General features: G+C 46.0%; 1 protein-coding gene across 2 annotated transcripts; it reads left to right on the top strand.

Moving 5' to 3' along the window:
* Nucleotides 1–880: 880 nt before the first annotated feature.
* RAD51D (RAD51 paralog D) lies at nucleotides 881–18,503 on the top strand. Of its 2 annotated transcripts, XM_033089511.1 has the most exons (10): nucleotides 881–1,141; nucleotides 1,475–1,536; nucleotides 1,782–1,900; nucleotides 8,602–8,683; nucleotides 8,928–9,062; nucleotides 9,587–9,682; nucleotides 12,285–12,375; nucleotides 12,500–12,570; nucleotides 14,557–14,721; nucleotides 14,891–18,503. In XM_033089511.1, the coding sequence occupies exons 1-10, from the start codon at nucleotides 1,060–1,062 to the stop codon at nucleotides 14,984–14,986; spliced, it is 999 nt and encodes a 332-aa protein (XP_032945402.1). In that variant the 5' UTR covers nucleotides 881–1,059; the 3' UTR covers nucleotides 14,987–18,503. The 2 variants fall into 2 exon arrangements, with proteins under 2 accessions (XP_032945402.1, XP_032945403.1); XM_033089512.1 differs by lacking the exons at nucleotides 12,285–12,375; nucleotides 12,500–12,570.
* The last annotated feature ends 4,427 nt before the right edge of the window (nucleotides 18,504–22,930 follow it).

Below are 22,930 nucleotides of genomic sequence, written 5' to 3'. Positions count from 1 at the left end.
TGTTGAGCGACAGTTGGGAGTGCTGCAGAGGGAAACAAAGATGGGCCAGACATTATTTCTGTTCTCAAGGACACCACTGTACAGTAGGAAAACATACAACTTCGGGGATAAGAAGAGAAGAGCATTGGCTTTGCACTTAGATGTGGATTTGTCTGTGCTAAATCCAGCTCTGCCCTTACAAGCTCTGTAGTCTTTGAGATATGACTTTACCTCCCTGAGCCTCAGTTTCCTCATCTGCGAAATAGGGATAAACATAGCACCTGCCTCATTGGATTATGAGAAGATAACCCTGTAAGGTTGTTTTGTTTCTTCCAGGATGAGACAAAGCAAAGGACATTTAAAAATAACAAATCCTATTTTTTGTGTTCTATATACTCAGGGTTTTTGCTGTTATTCATTAAAAAATGGAAAGTACAGAGAAGCAGGTGTTTTCTGTGTGTTCCGTTGCCTCTTAGCACCAATGATATAATCTGTAATATTTAACTTTTTAAAAAAATTTTTATTAGGGAATATTGGGGAACAGTGTGTTTTTCCAGGACCCATGAGCTCCAAGTCAAATCGTCGTTTTTTCAATCTAGTTGTGGAGGGCGCAGCTCACTGGCCCATGTGGGAATGCAACTGGCGACCTTGGTGTTATGAGCACTGCGCTCTAACCACTGAGCAAACCGGCTGCCCCCATACTATTTAATTGATTTGATTTCTCTTCACTGTCTTGCCCTCACTAACAAGCAGGTCCCCTGTGCATAGGGATGGCTAGCCTTGTCGAGCTTCCTGGCCCAGCGTTTAGAACCGAGGCTCGCAGGAAGCCGCTCGTCCGTCCCTCGCAGCCAGCAGATGGCGCTATCGGTCCGGCCCTGGAGCCTGGAAGCCGGAAGCGGCCCTGCGGCCCGGGAGGGCGGGCCCTGGGCAAGGGAGACCCGGCAGGGTCCGCACTCTCCGCGCCGCCGCTTCCTTTCGTCCCCGCGGGCCCGGGGCCCCTCCAGAAAGAGGCGCCGGGAGGCGTCTAGAAAGGGCCCCGCTGATGTCCACGGGAATAGCGGCCCGGGGTCCCCAGGGAACATGGGCATGCTCAGGGCCGGACTGTGCCCAGGCCTTACCCAGGACATGATCCAGCTTCTGAGGAGCCGCGGGATCAAGACAGGTGACCGCGTGTGCGCCCCACACAGCTGGGCACACCGCGGATGCCACCCCCACCGCCCTGACATACCCGGGAGGGGGATAGCTCCGCCTTCCTGTGCCCCCCACCCTTCTGGAGAGGCTCGGAGGGAGGGAGTGGGCACCCCAAACCCCAGGCAGGCTCCTACTGTGTGCTGGGCACCGCGTCAGGTCCTGTGGCTCTGGTAGTTCCCGTAGGCCTCCTGAGATGATGGTCTGCCCTAAGGTAACACTGTCACCCCATTTCACAGATGAGGAAAAGCCAAGTGCGGGAAGCCCCGCCCTTCCTGCCAATCATCCACACTTGTTTTGTTTTCAGTGGTGGACCTGGTTTCCGCAGACCTGGAGGAGGTAGCCCAGAAATGTGGCTTGTCTTATAAGGTGAGCTGACGAACTACACTTTCCAAACCGGGGTGTTTCTACATGTTCATCCCTGAGCCCAGGGAGTGAAGGGTTCCGAGAGATTGATGGGGGGGGTGGGGTGGGGCGTAGGAGACCCTGGGATGCCCCCTCCCTTGGCTGGTCATTGCTCGTGGCTGAGTACTCTTGGTTGCTGAGTACTCTTGGTCCGCTTTGGGTTGAAGTGCCCCTGGGCTCGTCCTGAGTTGTCCCCGCCCCTCCGGCAGGCCCTGGTTGCGCTGAGGCGGGTACTGCTCGCCCAATTCTCAGCTTTTCCCTTCAATGGCGCTGATCTCTACGAGGAACTGAAGACCTCCACTGCCATCCTGTCTACCGGCATTGGAAGGTTTGTATGTGTACTTGGGGAAGAAGGTCAGAGGCAGGAGGACATGGCTGCCTCCTGCTTGGGTTTTGATGCTTGAGTCTAGAGAGCAGGGTTTCTCAGGCAGTGGTGAGGCCCGTTTGGACCAATGGTCAAGACTTCTGACTTCTCTTACCTTAAACGGGGTTTCTCGACCTCACACTCCTAACACTTTGGGATACATAATTATTTGGTGGCGATCAGGGTGTCCTGTGCACTGTAGGATGTTTGGCAGCCTCCCTGGTCTCTATCCACTAGATGCCAGTAACACCTCCCTCCTCCCTATGTCATGACAATCAAAAAATGTCTCCAGAAATTGCCAAATGACCCTGAGGGACACAGAATTGTCTCTGATTGAGAACTACTGTCCTGTAACACACGATGTCAATATTTCACTGTTATTCAGCATATCAGAGCAACTCTTCTCTGGCCCTACCTCCTATTTTAACTTAAGGATAGTGCAGGAGGGAACTTGGCAGGACTAACATTCACTGAGTGCCTACTATGTGCCAGCCATTGAATGTAGGTTATATAATCACTTCAGTGAATCCTGTGAGTTAGTAATTATTAAGCCACTTCAGTTTAACCCAAGAGGAGTGAGGGGCAGAGGTGGGGCTCAAGCCCTGGGGTATTTGACCTAGAACTTGGTGCATGCCCCATACTCTGCAGCAGGAGGGGACAAGAGAGCTTCCATAAAGGACTAGTTATTAGGTTGGTGCAAAAGTAATTGCGGTTTAAAAGGTTAAAAATAATTGCGAAAACCGCAGTTACTTTTGCACCAACCTAATACATTCTGCCATGTTGTTGAAAGAGAGAGAGAGATGGAGGACAACAGCCAGTTTCTAGCCAAGGGCCTGTTGGTGTGGAATTTGATGAAGAACTCTACCATCAGAAAGGTTTTTGGATCAGTTTGACCCTTGCTGTTTCCATAACACGTTCTCTTGGCAAGGTTCAACAGCATGGTGCCTGCTCCCCCTGGTTGGGGGTCTGAGTCTGTTATCCATCAAGCACTGGCTGAGTGCCTATTGGGTGCCAGATAAGATTCAGATGATAGGTGTGCAAGTGAGGCTTCTGCACTTGAGTGTGGGGTCTAGTGAGTAGAAAGAAGAGCAGGTGAACACAACAGAGAGGTGCATGCATGCGTGGAGGCCGCATAAGAAAGGGGTGATTAACAGACTTGGCCTTTGGGCTTTGGGAGCTTATAAAACCAACATCCTCAGAGGAAGCATTTATGGAGCAGTCAAGTGGTAAACTGGCAGGATTGCAGCTGCAGAGGGTCACTGCAGGGGAGAGCAGAGAGGCTCAGGAAGCCTCTGTGAAGGAGGCAGGTCTTGGGCATTGAGGAACGCGTGGCCTTTCTCAGTGCTTACCAAAGGCCAGGCACCGTGTTTACACTTCACGGTGCATTATTTCATTTGTTCTTCCCAACCACCAATGAGTGCATTACAACTAAAATCACCATTCTTTAGATGAGGAACTGAGACTCGGGTTAGGTGGCTTGCTCAAGATCATGCAGCTAGTAAGTGGCAGACTAGACCCCAGAAGTCACATCTGTCATACTCCTAAGTCTAAGAACCTGACTCTAAACCATCTACCCTGTTGTCCCTCAAGGCGGTGGGCCGTATTGTGAAACTAGAGCTACAGGCGTGTGGTAGAGGTGTGCAGGGTGGATGGGACTAGGGAGGCTGGCAGGAGAGAGCCCAAGGAAAGGGATGGCAGCGGTGGGGTGTGTGAGTCCGATCTAAGGCAGGTGACAGCGGGAGACGTATTGATGAGGACAAGTGGCAAGCCTTACTGCCAGGTAGGATTCAGGTGTGAAGAATCAAAGATGACTCCCTAGGTTTCTCCTTCCTCACAGTGGTCTGTGGACAGTGAATGGATGTGATGTTTTAAAGGGAACCAGGAGGGGAGTTCTTTAGTCAAAAATTTGGGAAATGTTCCAGTAACCCGAGTTAAAGAGATCTCTTTGTCATAGACCTTCCCAGAGCCTTTAGTGCAGATATGCAGTGTGGACTTTTATGAGGACAGTAGAACATGGAATGTACCTTGGAAGAAGCTGTATGGATTGGGGGGAGGGGGGGCTGAGTGGTTCCTTGAAGGCCGTAGACATGTTTTGTTCATTTCTATATCTCCCTTATTTTAGAATAAGGCCTTCAGGAAATGTGGGGCATTCAGGTGATGATTGAATGAATGGCTGTGAAGGAATGACTAAAAGCCAGTTCAGAGGGAAAGGTAGAGGATAAATCCCAGAAGTCACTTGTATCCAAAGCAAGTGGTAAAACCCAGGTATTCTTCTGCTCCACACGGCAGCGGGGTCTGTCTCCATTTCAGTGTGCTGAGTTAGAGGTGATCAGTAGAGAGGTCCTCTAGGCAGAAAGAGACATGGAACAAAACAGGTGAAAAGTCAGCTGGGAGGTGGATTTGGAAATTCCTTGTGCAGAGTGATCCTCACGGCCAAGAATGTGCTTGATTCTTGACTGGAGAACCCAATGATTTAGCCCAGGCTGCACATTAGAATCATTTGGAAGCTTAAGAAGTAGTTATACCTCGGTCTCGCCTTTAGAAATTCTGATTTACCTGCTCTAGGCTAGTGGCTCCCAAACTTGTCCGCACATTAGAGTCACCTGAGAATCCTTTTTAAAACAATTTTTTTTATTGGGGAATATTGGGGAACAGTGTTTTTCCAGGACCCATGAGCTCCATGTCAAGTCGTTGTTTTCAATCTAGTTTGGAGGGCGCAGCTCACTGGCCCATGTGGGAATCGAACTGGCAACCTTGGTGTTATGCGCCCTGCACTCTAACCACTAAGTCAGTCAGCTGCCCGAGAATTCTTTTTAATGGATACGTTTTTATTACAGGTCGGAATGTTACAGCATCATAAAAAATAGTAACATTTAGTGTTTTTCTGTTTATACAAGTAATACATGCTCATGATAGACAATTTGCAACACACAGGGAAACACAAAGAAAAAAAGAAAAACCACCTCAGTTAATAATTTTAGCCTTTCTGTGTCCATAATATCTAAGATTCCTGTTAGATAGTGTACACATTGTTATCATCCCTTTTGCTTCACGTTCTCTCCAATGTCTTAACATTTCCCCAATGTCTTTAAGTCTTCAAAACATTTTAGTGGTCATACAATATTATATAATATGTATAAATCACAGTTTACCCATAATTAATTATTCAATCACCAATTTGGAAATTTCCAACTTTTCTCCTGTAATTCATTCTTTCAAGACTGTTTATTGAGTGCTTACTTTAAACATGCAAAAGCCAGGCTTCTATAGACAAATCGCACTCTCTGGGGATGAGACTCAGATATCAGTATTGTTTGAAGCTCCCAGGCGACTCCAGGGTACAAGCAAGTTTGGAAACCGCTGATACCGGCCTGTTTTTTAAATTCCTTTGGTGATTGTAATAGGCAGGTAGGATTGAGATCACTAGCTTAGCTTAATGGTTTTCAAACTCGAGCACGCATCCAAATCACCCGGAGATAGAACTCAGATTCGGTCTCTAGCCCCAGAGTTTCTGGTTCGCTAGGTGTGGGGTGGGGCCTGAGAGTTTGCATTTCTACCCAGTTCCCAGGTGATGCCGCCGCTGCTGCTGCTCTGGGGAAGATACTGGGAGAAGCGCTGCTGCAATGGGACTGCGGGTTCTCTAATCTCAGGGGGAGGAATGGCATCCAGGAGCGGTAGAGGCTGGATGTGTTTTTAAAAAGGTGCTTATTAAAACAGACACAGGATAAACACAGTCATCCCAGGAAGCCACAGGGCTGCAGTGGTAACCAGAGTGTTTGGACTGGTAGGGACCTGTGGTTCTAATCATGGGGTCCCTGGAATTGAAATAGATGGGGTGCTTAGTAAGGTGCTACTTGGCGTATACGGAGGGGTCGTGGGAGGTCTTGCAGAGCCATTTCAGAGGACTGGCACCTGTGAAGATGAATGCAGTGTTAGACAAGGGGTGTGTGTGTGGTCAGGACACAGAGCCAATGATCTAGGCTGTGGTGTAGGAGGCGAAGCTTCAGCCTATAGGATGGGCTGGCCATGGAGGTAGGTCGTGACCTATTTCACGATGGTTCAAGGACAAAACCTGAATTAGGAATTGGCTGTGTCTCGAGTTTATCCCAAGGCTCCCACAGCCAGAGAGCTGACAATAATAGGAACTAAATAGCTCCGTTCTTTCGCTCTTTTCTCTGGGAATGTTTATTGTGCGTCTCTTGTGTTTCCATCACTGCCAGTGTTGGGGATGTAATAGTGAACAAGGCTCAGTCCTGGCCCCAGGGTAGTCTGGGCCGAATGGGGAAGACAGACAAAAACAAGCACATAGAAAATAATTACACACTCTTAGAACAAATAAGTGAATTCGGCAAGGTTGCAGGATACAAGAATTACAAGTCAAAATCAATTGCATTTCTATATACTCAAAATGAACATGTGGAAATGGAAATTAAAAACACAGTGCCATTTACAATTGCTTCAAGGAAAATGAAATACTTAGGTCTAAATGTAACAAAACAGATATAGGATCTGTATGCTGAAAATTAAAAATTGCTGATGAAAGAAATCAAAGAAGAACCAAAATAAATGTAGGGACATACTGCGTTTCTGGATTGGGAGACTCAACATAGCAAAAATGTCAATCCCTCCCCAAATTGATCTATAGATTTAATGTAGTTCCTACCAAAATCCCAGCAAGGTTATTTGTAGAAATAGGCTTATTCTAATAACTTTATGGAAAAGCTAACAGCCTAGAACAGCTAAAACAATTTTGAAAAAGAAGAATAAAGTTGGAGGAATCTATCAAATGTTAAGACTTACTTTATAGCTATAGTAATCAAGACAAATGTGGTATTGGTAGAGATAGATACACAGATCAGTGGAGCAAAATAAAGAACCCAGAAATAGACCCCAGGTATCTCCAACTGATTTTTGACAAAGATGCAAAAACACTTCAGTGGAGGAGGAATATAGCCTTTTGAACAAACGGTGCTAGAGCTATTGGACATCATAGGTAATAAATGAACCTAAACCTAAACCTCCTGCCTTATACAAAAGGTGAAAATGGATCGTGGACTTAAATGTAAAACATGAAACTATCAAGCTTTTAGAACAAAACAGGAGAAAAGCTTTGGGAACTGGGGCTAGACAAGGAGTTCTTAGACTTAACACCAAAAGTATGATCAATAAAAAAATTGATAATTTTTTATTAAAATCAAAATTAAAAACTTTTCCTCTGCAAAAGAGGATGAAAAGACAAGCTCTAAAGTGTGGAAAATATTTCAAAGCCACATATTCAACAAAGGACTTGTATCTAGAAAATATAAAGAATTCTTAAACTTCAATGGTAAAACAATCCACTTAGAAAATGGGCAAGACATGAACAGACATTTCACTAAAGACGACATACAGGTGGCAAATAATCACATAAAAGGATGGTCAACATAGTTATTAGGGAAATGCAAATTAAAACTATAATGAAATATTACTGTACATCTACCAGAATAGCTAAAAAAAAAGAAAGAAAGAAAAAGAATAAAAATGATAACACCAAATGCTAGTAAGGATGTGAAGGAACTGGATTACTCATACATTGCTAGTTGGAAAGCAAAATGTTATAGCTACGCTGGAAAATACAGCTTAGTAATTTGTTACAAAATTAATACGCACTTACCGTACAGCCCAGCAATTTTATTCTTGGGCATTTATTCCAGAGAAATAAAAACTTAGGTTTATATAAAACCTGTATACAAATGTTCATAGCAGCTTTGTTCAGAATTTCCCCAAACTGAAAGAGCTCAAATGTCCTTCAGTGAGTAAGTAGTTAAACAAACTTGGTACATCCATGCCATGGAACACTACTGGGAAATAACACGAAACAAACTATTAATACACACAACAACTTGGGTGGATCTCAAGGGAATAATGCTGAGTAAAAGAACAATCACAAAGGTTACATACTCTATGATTCTTTGTACATAACATTCTTGAAATAACATAATAGAGATGGTGAACAGATTAGTGGTTGCCAGAGTTTAGGGACTAGGGTGGGAGTGGGGGCGTGGCTATTAAAGGGTAGCACAAGAGAGCCTTGTAACGATGGAAATGTTCTGTATCTTGATTGTGGTGGTTACATAAATCTACACATGTGATAAAATTGCATAGAACTACACACACACACACACACACACACACACACACACACAGAAATAACAGTGGTGAAATCTGCATAAGCTCTGTAGGTTGTACCAATGTCAGTTTGTGATAAACTAGGTGAAGGGTACTTGGGACCTTGCACATTGTTTTGCAACTTTCTGTGAATCTAATTATTTAATAGTTTTTTTTAAAAAGATAAATGATGGGAAATGCTATCACGGAAACCCACAAGGGACTGAGATGGAAAATGAAAGGAAGACCTTTTGAGGGGGTGGCAAAGACCTCTGTGGAGAGATTCTCTTTAAGCTGAGAGTGAAAGGATGAGGAGGGGTCCTGGAGGAACCCTTAGCCATGCCCTCTTCCCTCGAAGGAAACTCGACCAAGGGAAGCCTCTTGACCAGAGACGTTCTGAATGTCTCCAGACAGAACCAGTGCTTGGAAGGAATGTCTTGCGTTTCTTCTTGGCTCCTACTCCCTCCATACTCCCCAGTCCCCTGGATTGATTCTCTTCCCCACTTTTCTGCCATCAGCCTGGACAAACTGCTTGATGCTGGTCTCTATACTGGAGAAGTGACTGAAATCGTCGGAGGCCCGGGTAGCGGCAAAACCCAGGTACACATGCGGCCAGCAGCCCGGAAGATGGGGGGAGGTGGGTGTACAATCCTGGATCCCTGGAAGAGTTTCTGCCAGCGGCTTTTGATTCAGAACTCAGAAGAGAGAAGATGGGTGGTGAGGAGTGGGGCTTGAACTTGACCCATTCGTGTCACTGGGATCTGGACTGGATTTGGCGGGGAGCTTCCATTCTGGGTTGTCTCTGAAGGCTCAAGTTCACCCAACGCCCTGTGTCTCTATTCAGGTATGTCTTGGTGTGGCTGCAAATGTAGCCTGTAGCCTACAGCAGAAGATCCTGTATATTGATTCCAATGGAGGGCTGACAGCCTCCCGCATCCTCCAGCTACTTCAGGCCAGAACCTCAGATGAGGAGGAGCAGGTAAGGGACAGGAAGATGGTTGGGTGCCTTTGAAGCTCTGACACATAAAAAGACTCCATTATCTCATACATTGCAAGAATTTGGGCCATTTGGATGAACAGTCATATCTGGCTTTGAGACTTGCTCTCCTATTAATACTTTCGGTATTCTTCAAGCCTCCCCTGTTATGACATCATCCCAGCTTGAATGATACCCACACTATCCTTCCAGGAAACCCACCTCTTTGCATGCCCTACCTCAGGGCCGGCAAACACCCAGCGTCTGTTTCTTTCCCATATCTTGCTCTTGGCGGATGCCACTAATCAGTCCTATCACTCTTTCCCCGTGAGCTCAGAGGTGGCTTTGCAGCTTAGCACCTGGGCAGCCACCACAGTGAGAAGTGTCTCATTAGACAAAACCCATTTGCCATCCCGGACCTGAGTCCTTGTATCCAGGTTGCCTCTTCCTGCTAGATCCCTCTTCATCTTGCTTGACCCCCTGCTCCCTCTATGGAAAACCCCTTCTCCTCTTTCCCACCCCTTCAGGCAGGAGCTCTCCAGAGGATCCAGGTGGTGCATGCCTTTGACATCTTCCAGATGCTGGATGTACTGCAGGATCTCCGAGGTGCTGCAGCCCAACAGGTGAGCCTGCTGTTCTTCCCCTCCCTGCGTCACCCAGCTTGCCGGGTGCCATCTGTGTGTGGGCAGGTGTCCTACTGCAGACTGTTGGGCAGTGCAGATGTGCAATCTGGTGACTCCAGCTGTGCTTGTCACTCCCGTGTGCGTAAGTCATTCGTGTGTGCCTCACTGTTTACATGCTCATGTTCCCCACTCAACAGTCAGCCCCTCGAGTGCAAGGATCACATCATATTCATCTCTGCATTCCCCCGCTGGGTCAGTTTTTAGCTGCAGGTAACAGAGTTTGTCTGACAGACATTTGGACCATGATGACATTTAATTATCTCATGAGTCTGGAGGTTGGCAGGGCCATAATATCAGGGCTCCAGGTTGGTGTGTCCGATTCTCTTGCTTTTCCACCTCAGGATTGCAAAGTGGCTGCCATAGCCAAAAGCCTCGTGAGTTTATATATCCACATCCATATTCAGGGCAGTGAAACTCAGTACCTCTTCTCTTTTATCAGGGAAGAAAATCTTTCTCCAAAACCACTGGTAGACCGCCCACTTGCCCTTATATCTAGTTGGCCCCAACTGAGTTATATGTGTATCTTAGACCAGGGGTTGGCCCTCCCTCCCCAGTGTCAAGAGATCTCTGCCCAGTACTTGACCACATTCAGAATTCTGTTAACAGGGAAGAGTCCGTTAACAAGGGTTCAGTCAGAACGGTATTTGGGTTGGGATCCCGCTACACCTGCTCGGTGCTTCGACAGGATTTGGGGCACTGACTGAACAGACTCTTAGATTTGGAAGACACCTTAGAATGGTTTACTTCATCTTACATGTTTTCTCTCACCCCAAAGCATGACATGTTCCTATGGGCATACCCAGAATTGTATATCATTTTTACAAACTGTAGAACATAAAACCGTTGAACAACTACTACCCATAGGAGTCATAGCTGGTTACGACCCACCTGTGTGCTGAGACGTGAAGTCATATAGTCCTGATCTAATCCAACCCTCTCATTTCTAGAGATGAAGGCCAGAGAAGTTCAGTGAAGTAGCCCAAAGTCACCACGTATTTAGAATAAGAACTAAGCTTATAACCCAAATCTCTTCACTCCCAGCTCAGACTGTAGTTTTTATTGTAGGACCATAAGATGGTATATAGTCTATTATTGTATAACAAGTTACCACAAACTTAGTGACTTAAAACAACATATTTATTACCTCACAATTTCTGTGGGTCAGGAGTCTAGGCACAGCTTAGCTGGGAACTCTGCTTAGGGTCTCAGTAGACTGTAGTCAGGTGGTTGCTGGGCTATATTCTCATCTGGAGGCTCAACCGGGAAAGAATCAGCTTACAAACTTAGTCAGGTTGTCAGCTTCAGTTTCTTGCTGGCAGTTGGCCAGGGGCCACCTTCCATTCCTAGAGGCTCCCACTGTTCCCTGCCATGTGGCCCTTTCCATAGGCAGTTCACAGCATGGCCACTTGGCTTCTTCAAGACAGCACGAGAGTGAGCAAAATGCAACACACAGTCTTATGTAACGTAACATAATTATGGGAGCGACGGCTCATTACCCTTGCCGTATAACACAGGCTAATCAAGAGAGGGACACGGCAACACCTGTGATCTTTTATTAGCAGCAAGTCATAGGCCTCACCCGTGGTCAAGGGCAGAGGATTATACAAGGGGCTCGAGAACCTAATGATGGGGACTGTGGGGGCCACGTAGTGGTCTGTCTGCCACAGATGACCTCATAGCACCATAGTGACAAGCAGGGAAAGGCTTACTCTCTCATTTTAGCTAGAGATTTCAACCTGCGCTCCCAGAGACTAAAGAAGGCCCAAGCTGATTTCAGTTTTAGCTTCTCTCTTTTCTGCCATCCTTTCTTAGACAAGTTGGCTGGTCAAGAGGCAGTAAGTGGAAGATGAAGGAAGACATGCACAACGCAGAGCAGATAATGCTGAATATCCAAGATTTGGCCGACATGAAGTGAAAAAAAAGTTGTGGAAACAATCAGCAAAGGACTTAGACATAGAAGTAAAGGAGAAGGGAAGCATCAAAGGCTGTTTAGTTCCGAGAAACTAGAAGGATGCTAATGTTTGTGTAGAGACAAAAAAAAAAAAATTGTTTTAACAGATGACTGTCTATGTATATAGTCTTCATTAGGAACCATTTTAGACATGGAAGATGAGGCCCTAGAAGCCTAATCTAGAAGGAGACAGTAAAGTAGAGAGAAGGCTAAACTCAAAGGAAGTTAGGAATTTGGGAAGTAAGCAGGAGAGGGAAAAGAGGGGCCTTACACGATGGTGGGGGGCTGTGCCTCAGGAGAAAGATGGCCACTAAGAAAATTCCTGACCAGGGGCCACAGGACTTTGAACAAGAATTTCCCAGATTTCATTATTTTAGGGTATTGTGATGTCCTGTAATTTAAACCCTCTCTATCCTCCCAAGTCTTCAATAAAATCTGTGACCCATACAAATGGGGGTGGGGAAAAACGACATTGCTGAAACTGGCTGATGCCTGCACCGTGGTCAGAGGAGAGGAGCCAGCTTGTCCTGTAATGGGAGCCCCCTAGAGGCCAACTGGTTCAGTGCACCTGCTTCCCCCCAACACCCCCAGGTGAGCGATTCTTCAGGGACGGTGAAGGTGGTATTTGTGGACTCAGTCACCGCCGTGGTTTCCCCACTTCTGGGAGGTCAGCAGAGGGAAGGTGAGTGATGTGACAGAGCCCAGGGTTAGAGACATGACCTTGTCTCCCAGCTCTGGAGTCCCGTCTCTGGCCAGCCCAGTCTCTGATGCCCCGCTGCCCTCCCTCTCTGCTTCTCCTCCCCCAGGCTTGGCCTTGATGATGCAGCTGGCCCAAGAGCTAAAGACCCTGGCCCGGGACCTTGGCGTGGCAGTGGTGGTGAGGCAGTGGGCTTGGCCAACCGTGCTTGTCTTACCCCTGATCCCTGGGCTTCACCAAGCGGGGGAGCAACACGGTTTCTAGCTATAGGTCTCTATTTCCCTTAAATGGCAACTTCTGGACCTTTAGGAGAGTTGCTCTTTAGGAAAGGGTCAGAGCCCAACTTCCCAGGGTCATCTAGAGCCTGGGAAGGGATCGGACCATAAATGGCCAAGCGCTCAAGGACAGTCTTGTTTTTCTTTTTACTTTAAGTCAGGATAATTGAGGTAAATTCATACAGAGTAACTTTCTCCCTGTTTGAAGTTTGACTAACAGACACCATTGTATTCTGTCTTGTTCTCCCTCTGTAATCAAGACGCAGAATATTTCTATCACCCCAGAAGGGTCCTCCAGCCCCAGACAACCACTGATCTGGTTGCAGTCCCAATAGTTTTGCTTTTTCCAGAGCTTCGTAGAAAGGGATCTTTTTCTTTTAAAGTAACGTTTTCTGCTTATGGAGTAATTTCATAACAGTCTGTGTGCTTCTCAGAAAGGGTAAAAATAGTTCCAACGCAGTAATCAATCTGCACTCCACTGAAACCATATTTTTACCTATGTCCATAGAAGCTTTTCTCTCTGCATATATACATATACGTTTAACCAACTTTCCAACTAAACAGTAACCTTGCTTGAAAAAAAATAGCTTGCCATCTCATTCCACTTCCCATGTCTTTAAATACCGTGTTTCCCCAAAAATAAGACCGAGCCGGACAATCAGCTCTAATGCGTCTTTTGGAGCAAAAATTAATATAAAACCCGGTCTTATTTTCATATAATATTCTTTAAGAGTGCCAGTTTTAGTGGCTACGTATTATCTTGTTTAACATCTATGTTATAGGGGTCGGCAAACTTTTTCTGTAAAGGGCCAGATAGTAAATATTTGAAGCTTTATGACCTTATGGTCTATGTCGCAACTACTCCACTCTGCCCATATAGCATGAGAGCAGCCCCCGAGAATATCTAAACAAATGGGCATGGCTATGTTCCAAGAAAACTTGATTTTCAAAACCAATTTTGGGGCCAGATTTGGCTTGTAGACAACAGTTAGCGACCCTTAGCATACCATAATGATCTAAATATTTCCTGATTTGGGCCCTTTAGGTCATTCCCAGTTTTCCTCTATTTTAAATAAAACTATAGTGAACACGCTTATACCTAAATCTCATTGCACAGCTCATATTATTTTCTCAAACTCCCAAAAATATAACTACTGAGTCAGGGATACATGTGTTTTGAAATGTCTAGATATGACATTGCCAAATTTCCAGGAAGGCTGTATTAATTTGTGCACCCACCAGCAGTGTAAAAGGATCTGTTTTCCTGTTCTTTTGTTTTTACACTGGGTTCTAGGGCCTCCCTCACTCCTGCTGTGTGCCAGGCTCTGGCTCAGGCAGTGGGGATTCAGTGATGAACAAGCCACAGCCCCTGCCCTGGGGGGCCGGGGTGGGTGGGTGGGGAACACCTCCTCAGGAGGATACCATGAGGCTCAGGTTGCTTCCTTCTGACTAGCCTGGACAGAGTAGAGCTGACCCACTAGATTAGGACTCCCCACCACCCCCATACACACAGATGCACCCCCTGACACAAAGGGCTGGATGCACATGGTCTCAGGATGCCCATCTGCTGGGTTGGGGGGCAGTAGGCTAAAACCCACCACTGGCTTCCCTGCAGGAAAGTGCAGATGGCGCTGCTTATTCCCAGACACGGGCCTCATCGCCTTTGTTAGAGTCAAGCATGAGGCGTCGTGGTTCAGTGGAAAGAGCTGTGTACAAGTCAGGAGCCCAGGCTTCTAGTTCCAGACCTGCCATGGATAAGTTATGGAGCCTTGGGGAAGGCATTTCTCTGCACTAGGCCTCAGTGTTCCCATCTGTAAAATGAAGCAGTAGGAACAGATGGCCTCTATACTTGCATTATGGATCTGCAAGTCTTGGATCCTTTCTGCCGTAGGTGACCAACCACATGATCCGAGACAGGGACAGCGGGAAGCTCAAACCTGCCTTGGGCCGTTCCTGGAGCTTTGTGCCCAGCACCCGGATTGTCGTGGCCTTCAGTGAAGGAGCAGGAGCGCCATGCAGCCAGCGCACAGTGTGTCTGACCAAATCTCCCCGTCTGGTGAGCCGGCCCCAGGAGATAGGCAGTGATCTGGGATCTTCAGGGTGGTTTCCATGCCTGCAGATGTCTCATAGAGGAATTCTTGGATGCTGAGACCCTACAACCAAAGAAGCTATCCACTTGGGTTGTTTAACGGAAAAACTTACCCTTCCCTCTTGTTTTCTTCTAGCCAACAGGTTTCCAGGAGACGGTAGACATTGGGACCTGGGGGACTCCAGAGCCGAACCCAGTGTTACAGGAAGATCAGATAGGACCGTGCTGTTGATTGGGAAGGGGCAAGGCATCAAGGCCCCTAAGTCTCCTGCTCAGGAAGGCCTGCTGTTCTCTGCCACCCAGCACTCGGGACCGCAGGAGAAGCTCTCAAGCTGGGTAAAAGAGACATCTCAGTTTCTTTAGCTTCTGTCTCTGCGGAAACATACAGAGCTACAGGCAAGAGAAGGTGCTATGGTGGAAGGACCCAGAAACTCATGCTGGTGCCAAGTTTTCTTGTTTCTACCGTGTATGTTTCCAGTAGGAGCTGAGTTCACCCTGGCTTGGGGCATTTCTGAAGAAGCACACTCACTCACTATACTGGGTACCTCTGGATAGATAACCATAGTGACCGGATGGATGGATAACCCTGTGTGCCACCATCATACCTGCACTCTCTCCTGACACAGCGACTGAGCCATGAAGCCTCTAGCTTGCCTTTGCTTCTCTTCTCTTCTTTTTTTCTTTTTTTTTTTTTGCCTCTTTTTCCAACTATAAAATGAAGCTCTCTTCCTCTTAGCTGTCTTTGAGTTACTGGGTTGAAGTAACCTCATAAATGCAAAACGCTTTTTCATCTATGTCCTGCTCTTAAAAATATAAAAAGGAAATTCCCTGAGCTCTGGAGCCACCTCATTTCCCCTCAGAAGGTTGTTTTTCAGTTTCCCCCAGTGAGGCCCCCCAAAACGGTTATTCCTCTTTTGCTCTTGCTGATTTGGTCTCACACACCTGCATGCATCACCAGGACTAGGTGAGACCAAGAGCTCGCCACAGTCCCAGGGATATAATTCAACAGAAAGGGAGGATGTGACCTGCTCCAGGTGAATCCAGCCGTTTGTTTAATGTGCATGGTGCCCTGTGGGGCCCCTCCACAGTATAGAGTATCCAGAGGTGCTGAACCATGGCCTTGCCCATAAACAGACAGAGGAGAATTTGCTCAGTAAATAGAGCCAGCTGGGAAAATTGATGCTAGCATAAATAATACATGGCAAATCTAGTCTTTATGCAGAAATTCATTGCCGGTGGCTCCAAGATGCAATATAATTACCCTTTTCTTCCTGCCAGCTGTACTACAGCCCAGTGCCCTAGTGTATGAAATAACCCCCCTGTCTGTTACCAGCACTGTGGCCATTCGTCTGAGAGCTGTAACCCTGGCTGGGAGAGGAGGAGGACACCAGGGAAAGGAAAATAAAAGGCAAAGTAGAGAAATGATCAAGATTGTTTACTGAACACATTTTTTAAAGGAAGATCGCCTTTCTCAGTTAGAGAACCTATTGTGTAATTAATTACTTGTGTCTTGGCTGCAAGAAAAGGTGGAATGATATGACATTTAGAGATGATAAACACAGCAGGGTTAGAAGCAAGAAGCACAGAGGATTGGGAATGTGTGCCGGGCTGGCTCGAGGGCATTTGCCTGAGGACGGTTGGTGAGCCTAACAGCAGGGACCCTGGCGCTGCTTCTCTCAGTGGACCCCAGGAGAAATTAATCTCCAGTATCCTTATACCATGAGTGGTTGGCACTTTTCTGCAACCATGGTAGGAAACAATATGTTAAGCTAGGAAAGGCCAATGCCTGCCCACTCTTAACCATTTGGGCATCCTGAACCTGTGCAGACATCACCAATCAATCAGCCGTTCTTTTTTGCAGATCTCGGAGTCTTGCAGTTTTCCTCCACACAACGCTCCAGGTAACCACAACCAATTGCAGTTGGAATTGGCATTCAGGGTGGAGCCTGGTTGTCATCTCAGCCCTGGGCAGATCTGCCATGTTTCCAGGTGCTTAGTCCCTGAGGACCCTAGAATAATGCAGTTTGAGAGGCCTGTAAAGAGCATCTATCTGGCCCATCCTGTCATTGAACCGAGGAGAAAACAGGCCCATGAAGGAGTAGTGACAGTCCCAGTGACAGAACGGTCTGGAACCAGGACTCCTGATCCCTAGGCCAGGGCTCTTTCTGACCTCATGGTGCCTTTAATTCCAATCCAGTTCCATTCCTCTTGAGGCCCTTATTCCAGTTCACGGTGCCACAGCCCTCACCCAGGTGGCCTCTCTGGCCATGGGAATGCTATCCATTCACTGCTATGCCAGACCACCCTGTGACATACCTGCAGGACCTGGCTTCCTCCTTGGGCCTTGATCTTAGACCAGGACTTTATCTCATCTTGCGTGCTGTCACTGCATACTGCTCTGGGCACACCACACTGACAATGCCCCAGCATGCCTCAGGCCAGGCTGGCTCTTCTACCCAAGTGCTTTTTGCTCCCTTTTGTGCTGCCTCTGCCCCCGCCCCCCCCGCACACCCACGCTGACATCCTTCCTTCCTTATGCCTCAACGGTTGTCCACAACGGTGGTCCAGAGAGATGTTTCTCACAATCCCCCTGTACCACGCATACTTCCTGTGCACTTGTCTGCCCATGAGCTCAAGATCCACTTTAAGGGCTCCTATGTTAATTTTCTTTTGTTCTTTACACATTACGGGAGCTTAGTAATTGTTAAATATATGAATGGGTGGGCTTTAATGTGTTTTAAAGATGATGAAGGAATTCAAGAATGTTTTTTTTTTTCCTGATCTTGATTGAGTTTCCAGAGTGTCTTTTTACGTATCCTTCTACAGAGGACTATTGTATGTTGATATTAGACAAAATTAATGTTGAGTCCCTACTATGTGCTAGTCCTTGATGACTTTAAGTCAGGCACTTTGAACCCCCCAAGGCTCTCTGAGGCAAAAGGTCTGCGTATCATTGAGGCTGCCTTCTGCTACAAGTAACAAAACCTGGCTTAAAGAGGCTGAAACAATAAGGACATTTATTATTTCTAAGAACATGAACTCCAAGGTTGCCTCATTCAGTGGCTCATTGTCAAGGGGCATAGTAGGGCCTTTCTATCTATTTGCTCTGCTCTCCTTCTGTGTTGGTTTTGTCTTCAAGCTCGTTTTCATCAAAGCCTGACTGCAGCCATTCTGAGCATCAATCCAGATAAGACAATACCTATAGGCAGGAAAGTGAACACCTCCTTGGGTCCTTTTGAGAACCAGGAAACATCAGAACTTCCTTCCAATGAAAGCAGACTTACCTCATATCTCATTGGTGCAGACTTGCTTCATGCACCCATGTCTACATCATGGCAAGGGAAATGGGACCACTGTCATTGGCTTAGACGAACCAGGAAATAACCCTGGAGCTGGGGCTGGGGACAGGCTTTCCTTAAGCACATCCTGTGATCATTGGAAGAAAATGGGGGTGCTAATAGACAGGAGGGAGTGGGTGTGGAGGAATTGGACATTGGGTGGGCAACCACTAGTGTCTGCCACAGTCCGAAAGACAAGTTTATTGAGGTTCTCATGTGCTTAGGCTCTTTATACACATCTCATTCAGACCTTAGGACAGCCTGTGGCATGGGGAATCATTTCATTTCAGACGGTAGCACCACAATCCAAACTCAAATCTGTCTGATTCCAAACCCTACTTCTTTTTATTCTCATGCTGCTTTTGGCTATGAATATATAAATGTTTCAATAAAGTTCTTTTTCATATTCTGCCCTGATAGTAGCAAATACCATGCATCCTAACCTTTTCAGCTTAGCTCACCATAAAAAGCTAGACCAGAGATCTACTTTTCGATTTTCCGATTTTCCCTAGGGAAGTTGTGAAAGAATGACAAACACTCAGAGAAAGAAGATATGATTGGCATTAAAGTCAAATGGAGCCTTAGGGGTAAATAAAGCTGAATAAAACCTACAGGGTCTACCTGTTCCCGAGGTATGAGCCAGAAGGAGATAAGGGATTTAGATGCATATCCCACTAGGTTTTGCTGTCTTCTGGCATGGCGTAGTACTGGGTAGAGTTAAAACTCCAATTGTGTGTGTTGGGGATGGACATTGGGGAAGGCTCTGTGATGTATGGAACTCACATTAGAGCTAGATACATTATTCATCAAAAATCACCCTTGAAAAGGTGCTTTCCCTCGTTTTTTTCTTTCCCTATTGCTCTGGCTAGACTGACTTCCGATACTAAGTTGAATAGAAGCAACTTGGTTGAATAGCCATTGTCCTTGTTCCTGATGTTAATGGACTGTTTCCAATATTTTATCATTAAGTGAGATGCCATAAGTTCCCTGTTAATCAAGGTAAAGACCTCATTGCGTTTCCTGTTTGTCCTGGAGAAGGGAGTCCGGGCACTGGCCATTATTTTGCCATGCATAGAGTTCTCTCTTCCAACCAGTGGAGGTCCATTCATCCTGGAGCTATAAAACTGCACTTTAGCTGCTACACAAGTTGGATTCCTTGAGTAGCCTTTGAATCATCGCTCTCCCTGACTCTCTAGTTTTGGGGTGTAATAGCCTCAGTTTAAGCTTGGGTTTTGTCAGAAGACAGTGGGCCTGCACAGAAAGGCTACATAGTCAAGGAATAAGATTATTCTACGTCTCAACTAACTTGGTCGTAGCTCTGACACTGTCTATATGTCATTGAACGAATCACTTAAACTCTTTAAGCCTTAGTTTCATTCTCTCTGAAATGGGGACAATAATACCTGCTGCGTAGAATTGCTTTAGGGTCATGTAGCTTAGGTAAAGCACCGAGTGCTTTTCCAGCATGTAATAGGCACCCAGTCTCATATCATTGTGAGACTTATGATGCCTGGGAGATACTGGTGACAGCTTCCCTCCGTCCAGGCAAGGCCAGCTTCATGGTAGTGTGACAAGTGCAGTTGCACAGAGCCCAGTGCTTAGTTTGATGCTCTGCTGTTGTTTTCCTGAAATTCTTAATACTTTTTGAACAAAGCTCCAACATTTGGCACTGTGCCCTGCAGCCTATGGAGCCTGTTTTCAGGGATGGGTAGAATTCTTGTACTGGCCCTTTGGGAAACCACTGACTTCCCACCACTGATTTCTTAGGGAATAACTCCAATAGGAAAACTAGAGTTAGCATCCTGTGTCTGTTTCCCTCTAACTATTCCACTCTGGGGTAACCTATACAATCTCTCAGAAAGGAATACTTTATATTTTACAGACTTTATTAGGTCCAGAAAAGTCAAGAGGGCGGGCTGGTGGAGCGGAATGATGATTCAGAATTTTGGAATCAAGAAAAGATCTAGGTTTAAAACTCTGCTGGGCCCTTCATGGCAGAATTGCTTGGACAAAGTAATGTCTTTGTCTCCTTAGTAAAATCTATGTTGCAGGGGAATCATATCTTCCTTTTTGGTACAATATATGTGTCAGGGGAATTAAACAGGTAATTTATGTAAAGTGCCTTTCACAGAGAGTCTGGCACATAGTAGGTGCTCAGTCACCATTAATTCTTCCGACTCTTGTCAGAACTAACAAAAATCAGGGCACTAGGACTTAACAAGCCATGCTGCTACTAATACAGGAAATAATATGATTTACTTTTTCACTACTGTTTGGGGAAAGGCATGAGCTTCATAAATATGTATTGGAAAGTACTTAGCAAATGAGTAGAAATAATAAAAATATGTCAAAGTAAACAGCTCCTATAAATATGTCACTTGGTAGACAAATTAGTGTTTTATTACTACTAAATACAATTGCTCGCCGAAAAGGATTTCAAATTACTTGCACAATGGGTACATTATTGAGTACCTCTGTGGAAGGGCATGATAAAGATGAAAAATAGTGATGGTGATAATGCTAAAGGCAGAAAGGTTGCATGTGGATAAAAGCGGCTCCGAGACCTCCTGGCTTCAGTGCACATTATTTAGCAGACTTCCAATATTTTTAGCTGTAATATGGACCAGAGGGCCCCAAAAAACGATTTCCACAGGATGTCATGAATCCACACTCCAATTATTGGGTTCATCGGTGGACTAGGCACACTCCCTTTTGGAACTGAACACTCAGTTTGTACACTTAAGTTTACCAAAAGACATCTCTGGGTCCCACCCCATCCTCATTTTGGACCTATTAACTTTCTATGACTATAATTAACATGGAGAGAACGGGTGGAGAATGCTGTGTCTTAATCACAGGTCACAAATCCATTTCAGAAATAAGAGAGGTCCTGACATCTCAAGAGAAAAGGAACCGGAGAGGGAAAAAAGAGTAGACAATAAATACCTTCATGTGGGAAAACAAAGCCCTGGAGAGAGGCAGAGAGGGCAGGGAATCACATCAAGGAAAGTTACCAGCATAGCAGGTAGGAAAAAGGCAGTTATTTCAGGTGTAGGAGGTCTTTAGAAGGCCAGTTTTTCCATGCCTTCCTGGTGGTGGAAAAGACCCAGTTTCAAATTGCAGCTCTGCCTTTTTCTAATTGTGTGGCTTTGGGTAAATTACTTAATCTGCAGATCTTCATTAATAACGGGTATAATATTACTCAGTTTGCTGCGTTGTTGGGAAGATTGGAAATACTTGTCAAGTGACAGTATACATATTTTTGTATGTATACATATTTTTACTTCACTTTTCCTTGTGATATTTCTTATTTTAAAATGCAACCCCCCAAAACAAAACAAAACAAAACAAAACAAAAACAACCATTGCTCAGAAGAACTCGGTGAGGTCTTCAGAGAAACCTAAAGCATAAGAAAATTAAGTGTCAATAGACACCAGTCAGAAGAATTCAAATTTATATTATTTTCATGACTAGGCATTTTCTTAGCTCACCCTGGCTAATGATTCCCCATTCAATCCTGGTGCTTTATAGGTTACTAAGCCTTCTGCGTGCATTAGCTCATTTAAATCCTCATACCAACCTGCCTTTCGGGGTGGGGAATTCTGGAGTTCAGAAAGGTTAAGTACCCTGTTCGAAGGTACACAGCTGATGAATGGCCGGGGCAGGCTCCTCAGCACAGAGCCATTTCATTCTACTAGGGCCTTCTGAGCAGTTTCCTCATCTTTCTCGGGTTTACATCGGGAACTGCTAGAGGACAGAGATGCTACAGAGTGAGTGGGACAAGCATGGATTTTGATGTTGACAAAACTTCTTAGAGGTTTGAAATTAAATTACAGTGGGCTGGAGAGCAGGAGAGAGAGCAGTTAGCCTGTTAATAGCTGGGGGCCAGGTGACAGACTGCTCACATTCCTGAATGTATGTTGGAGCTTTGAATCAACATTCTGGAGGCTTCTAGCCGACTACTAGATGGGCCATCGCATCTTGCATATGCATGAACTTTCAGGATTATTCCCCGTAACCAATCAAAAGTAGTCTTTCTTCCTTACAGACTGTGCTCTCATCATAGAATTGCCTCTTCATCTTATCCCAGCCCCCCTTATCTGTAGCCAATGTAAATTCTTTCAAAATAACTTACATTTTTCTTCCCCCTACTTGATGTATAAAAAAATCTGGTCAACTCCAGGACAGTGGGACATGTTGCCTTTTCCACCTAGCACTGCTACTGGTAATTTAGACTTCACGCCCAATCCTTTACGGTCCCTGGTCCTTTATGGTCCAATAAACCCTTTCTTTTAGGAAGGCTTTCAGCCACGGAAGTTATGTTTTTTGTTTGACAGTGCCCTACATATCTGGCTTCTAATACCTCCCAGCTATGGGACCTCGAATAGGCTAGTGAACCTTGATGGGCCTGGGTTTCCTCCATGGTAATTTAGAGAACCATCATCACCTGCTTATGGCATTGTAAGGAGCAATGAAATCTGAAGGTGAAGCAACTTCCAAACTTTTACCGTATTATGAACCAAATGCAAAGATATTAAGGGACTCGCTCAAGGTCACCAAGCTGGACCATGGCCCAGCTGAGACCCGGACCTGGACCCTTCAGCTCCTCGTGCAGAGTTGGGTGACCAAGGCAACGAGGCGATGCGGACACCCTGATACCCGGGAACTGACGCCTCGCCCAGTCTCAGGCTCCGCCCGCCCCGCCTCCTGCAATCTCTGCTCCGCCAGGGGGCGCGCGCGGAGGCCGCGTAGTAGCCCGCCGCGCGCCTCGCCCCTCTCTATGGTGGCTCGCGCGCGGCGGGAGCGGAGGCGCGCTCCCGAGAGGGGCGGGGCCACG

This window comes from Rhinolophus ferrumequinum, chromosome 21, assembly GCF_004115265.2.
Source record: "Rhinolophus ferrumequinum isolate MPI-CBG mRhiFer1 chromosome 21, mRhiFer1_v1.p, whole genome shotgun sequence".
In the NCBI taxonomy this organism is placed as follows: domain Eukaryota; kingdom Metazoa; phylum Chordata; class Mammalia; order Chiroptera; family Rhinolophidae; genus Rhinolophus; species Rhinolophus ferrumequinum.
The sequence above is the reverse complement of the archived record's forward strand: the minus strand, read 5'-3'. Positions and strand labels throughout refer to the sequence as shown.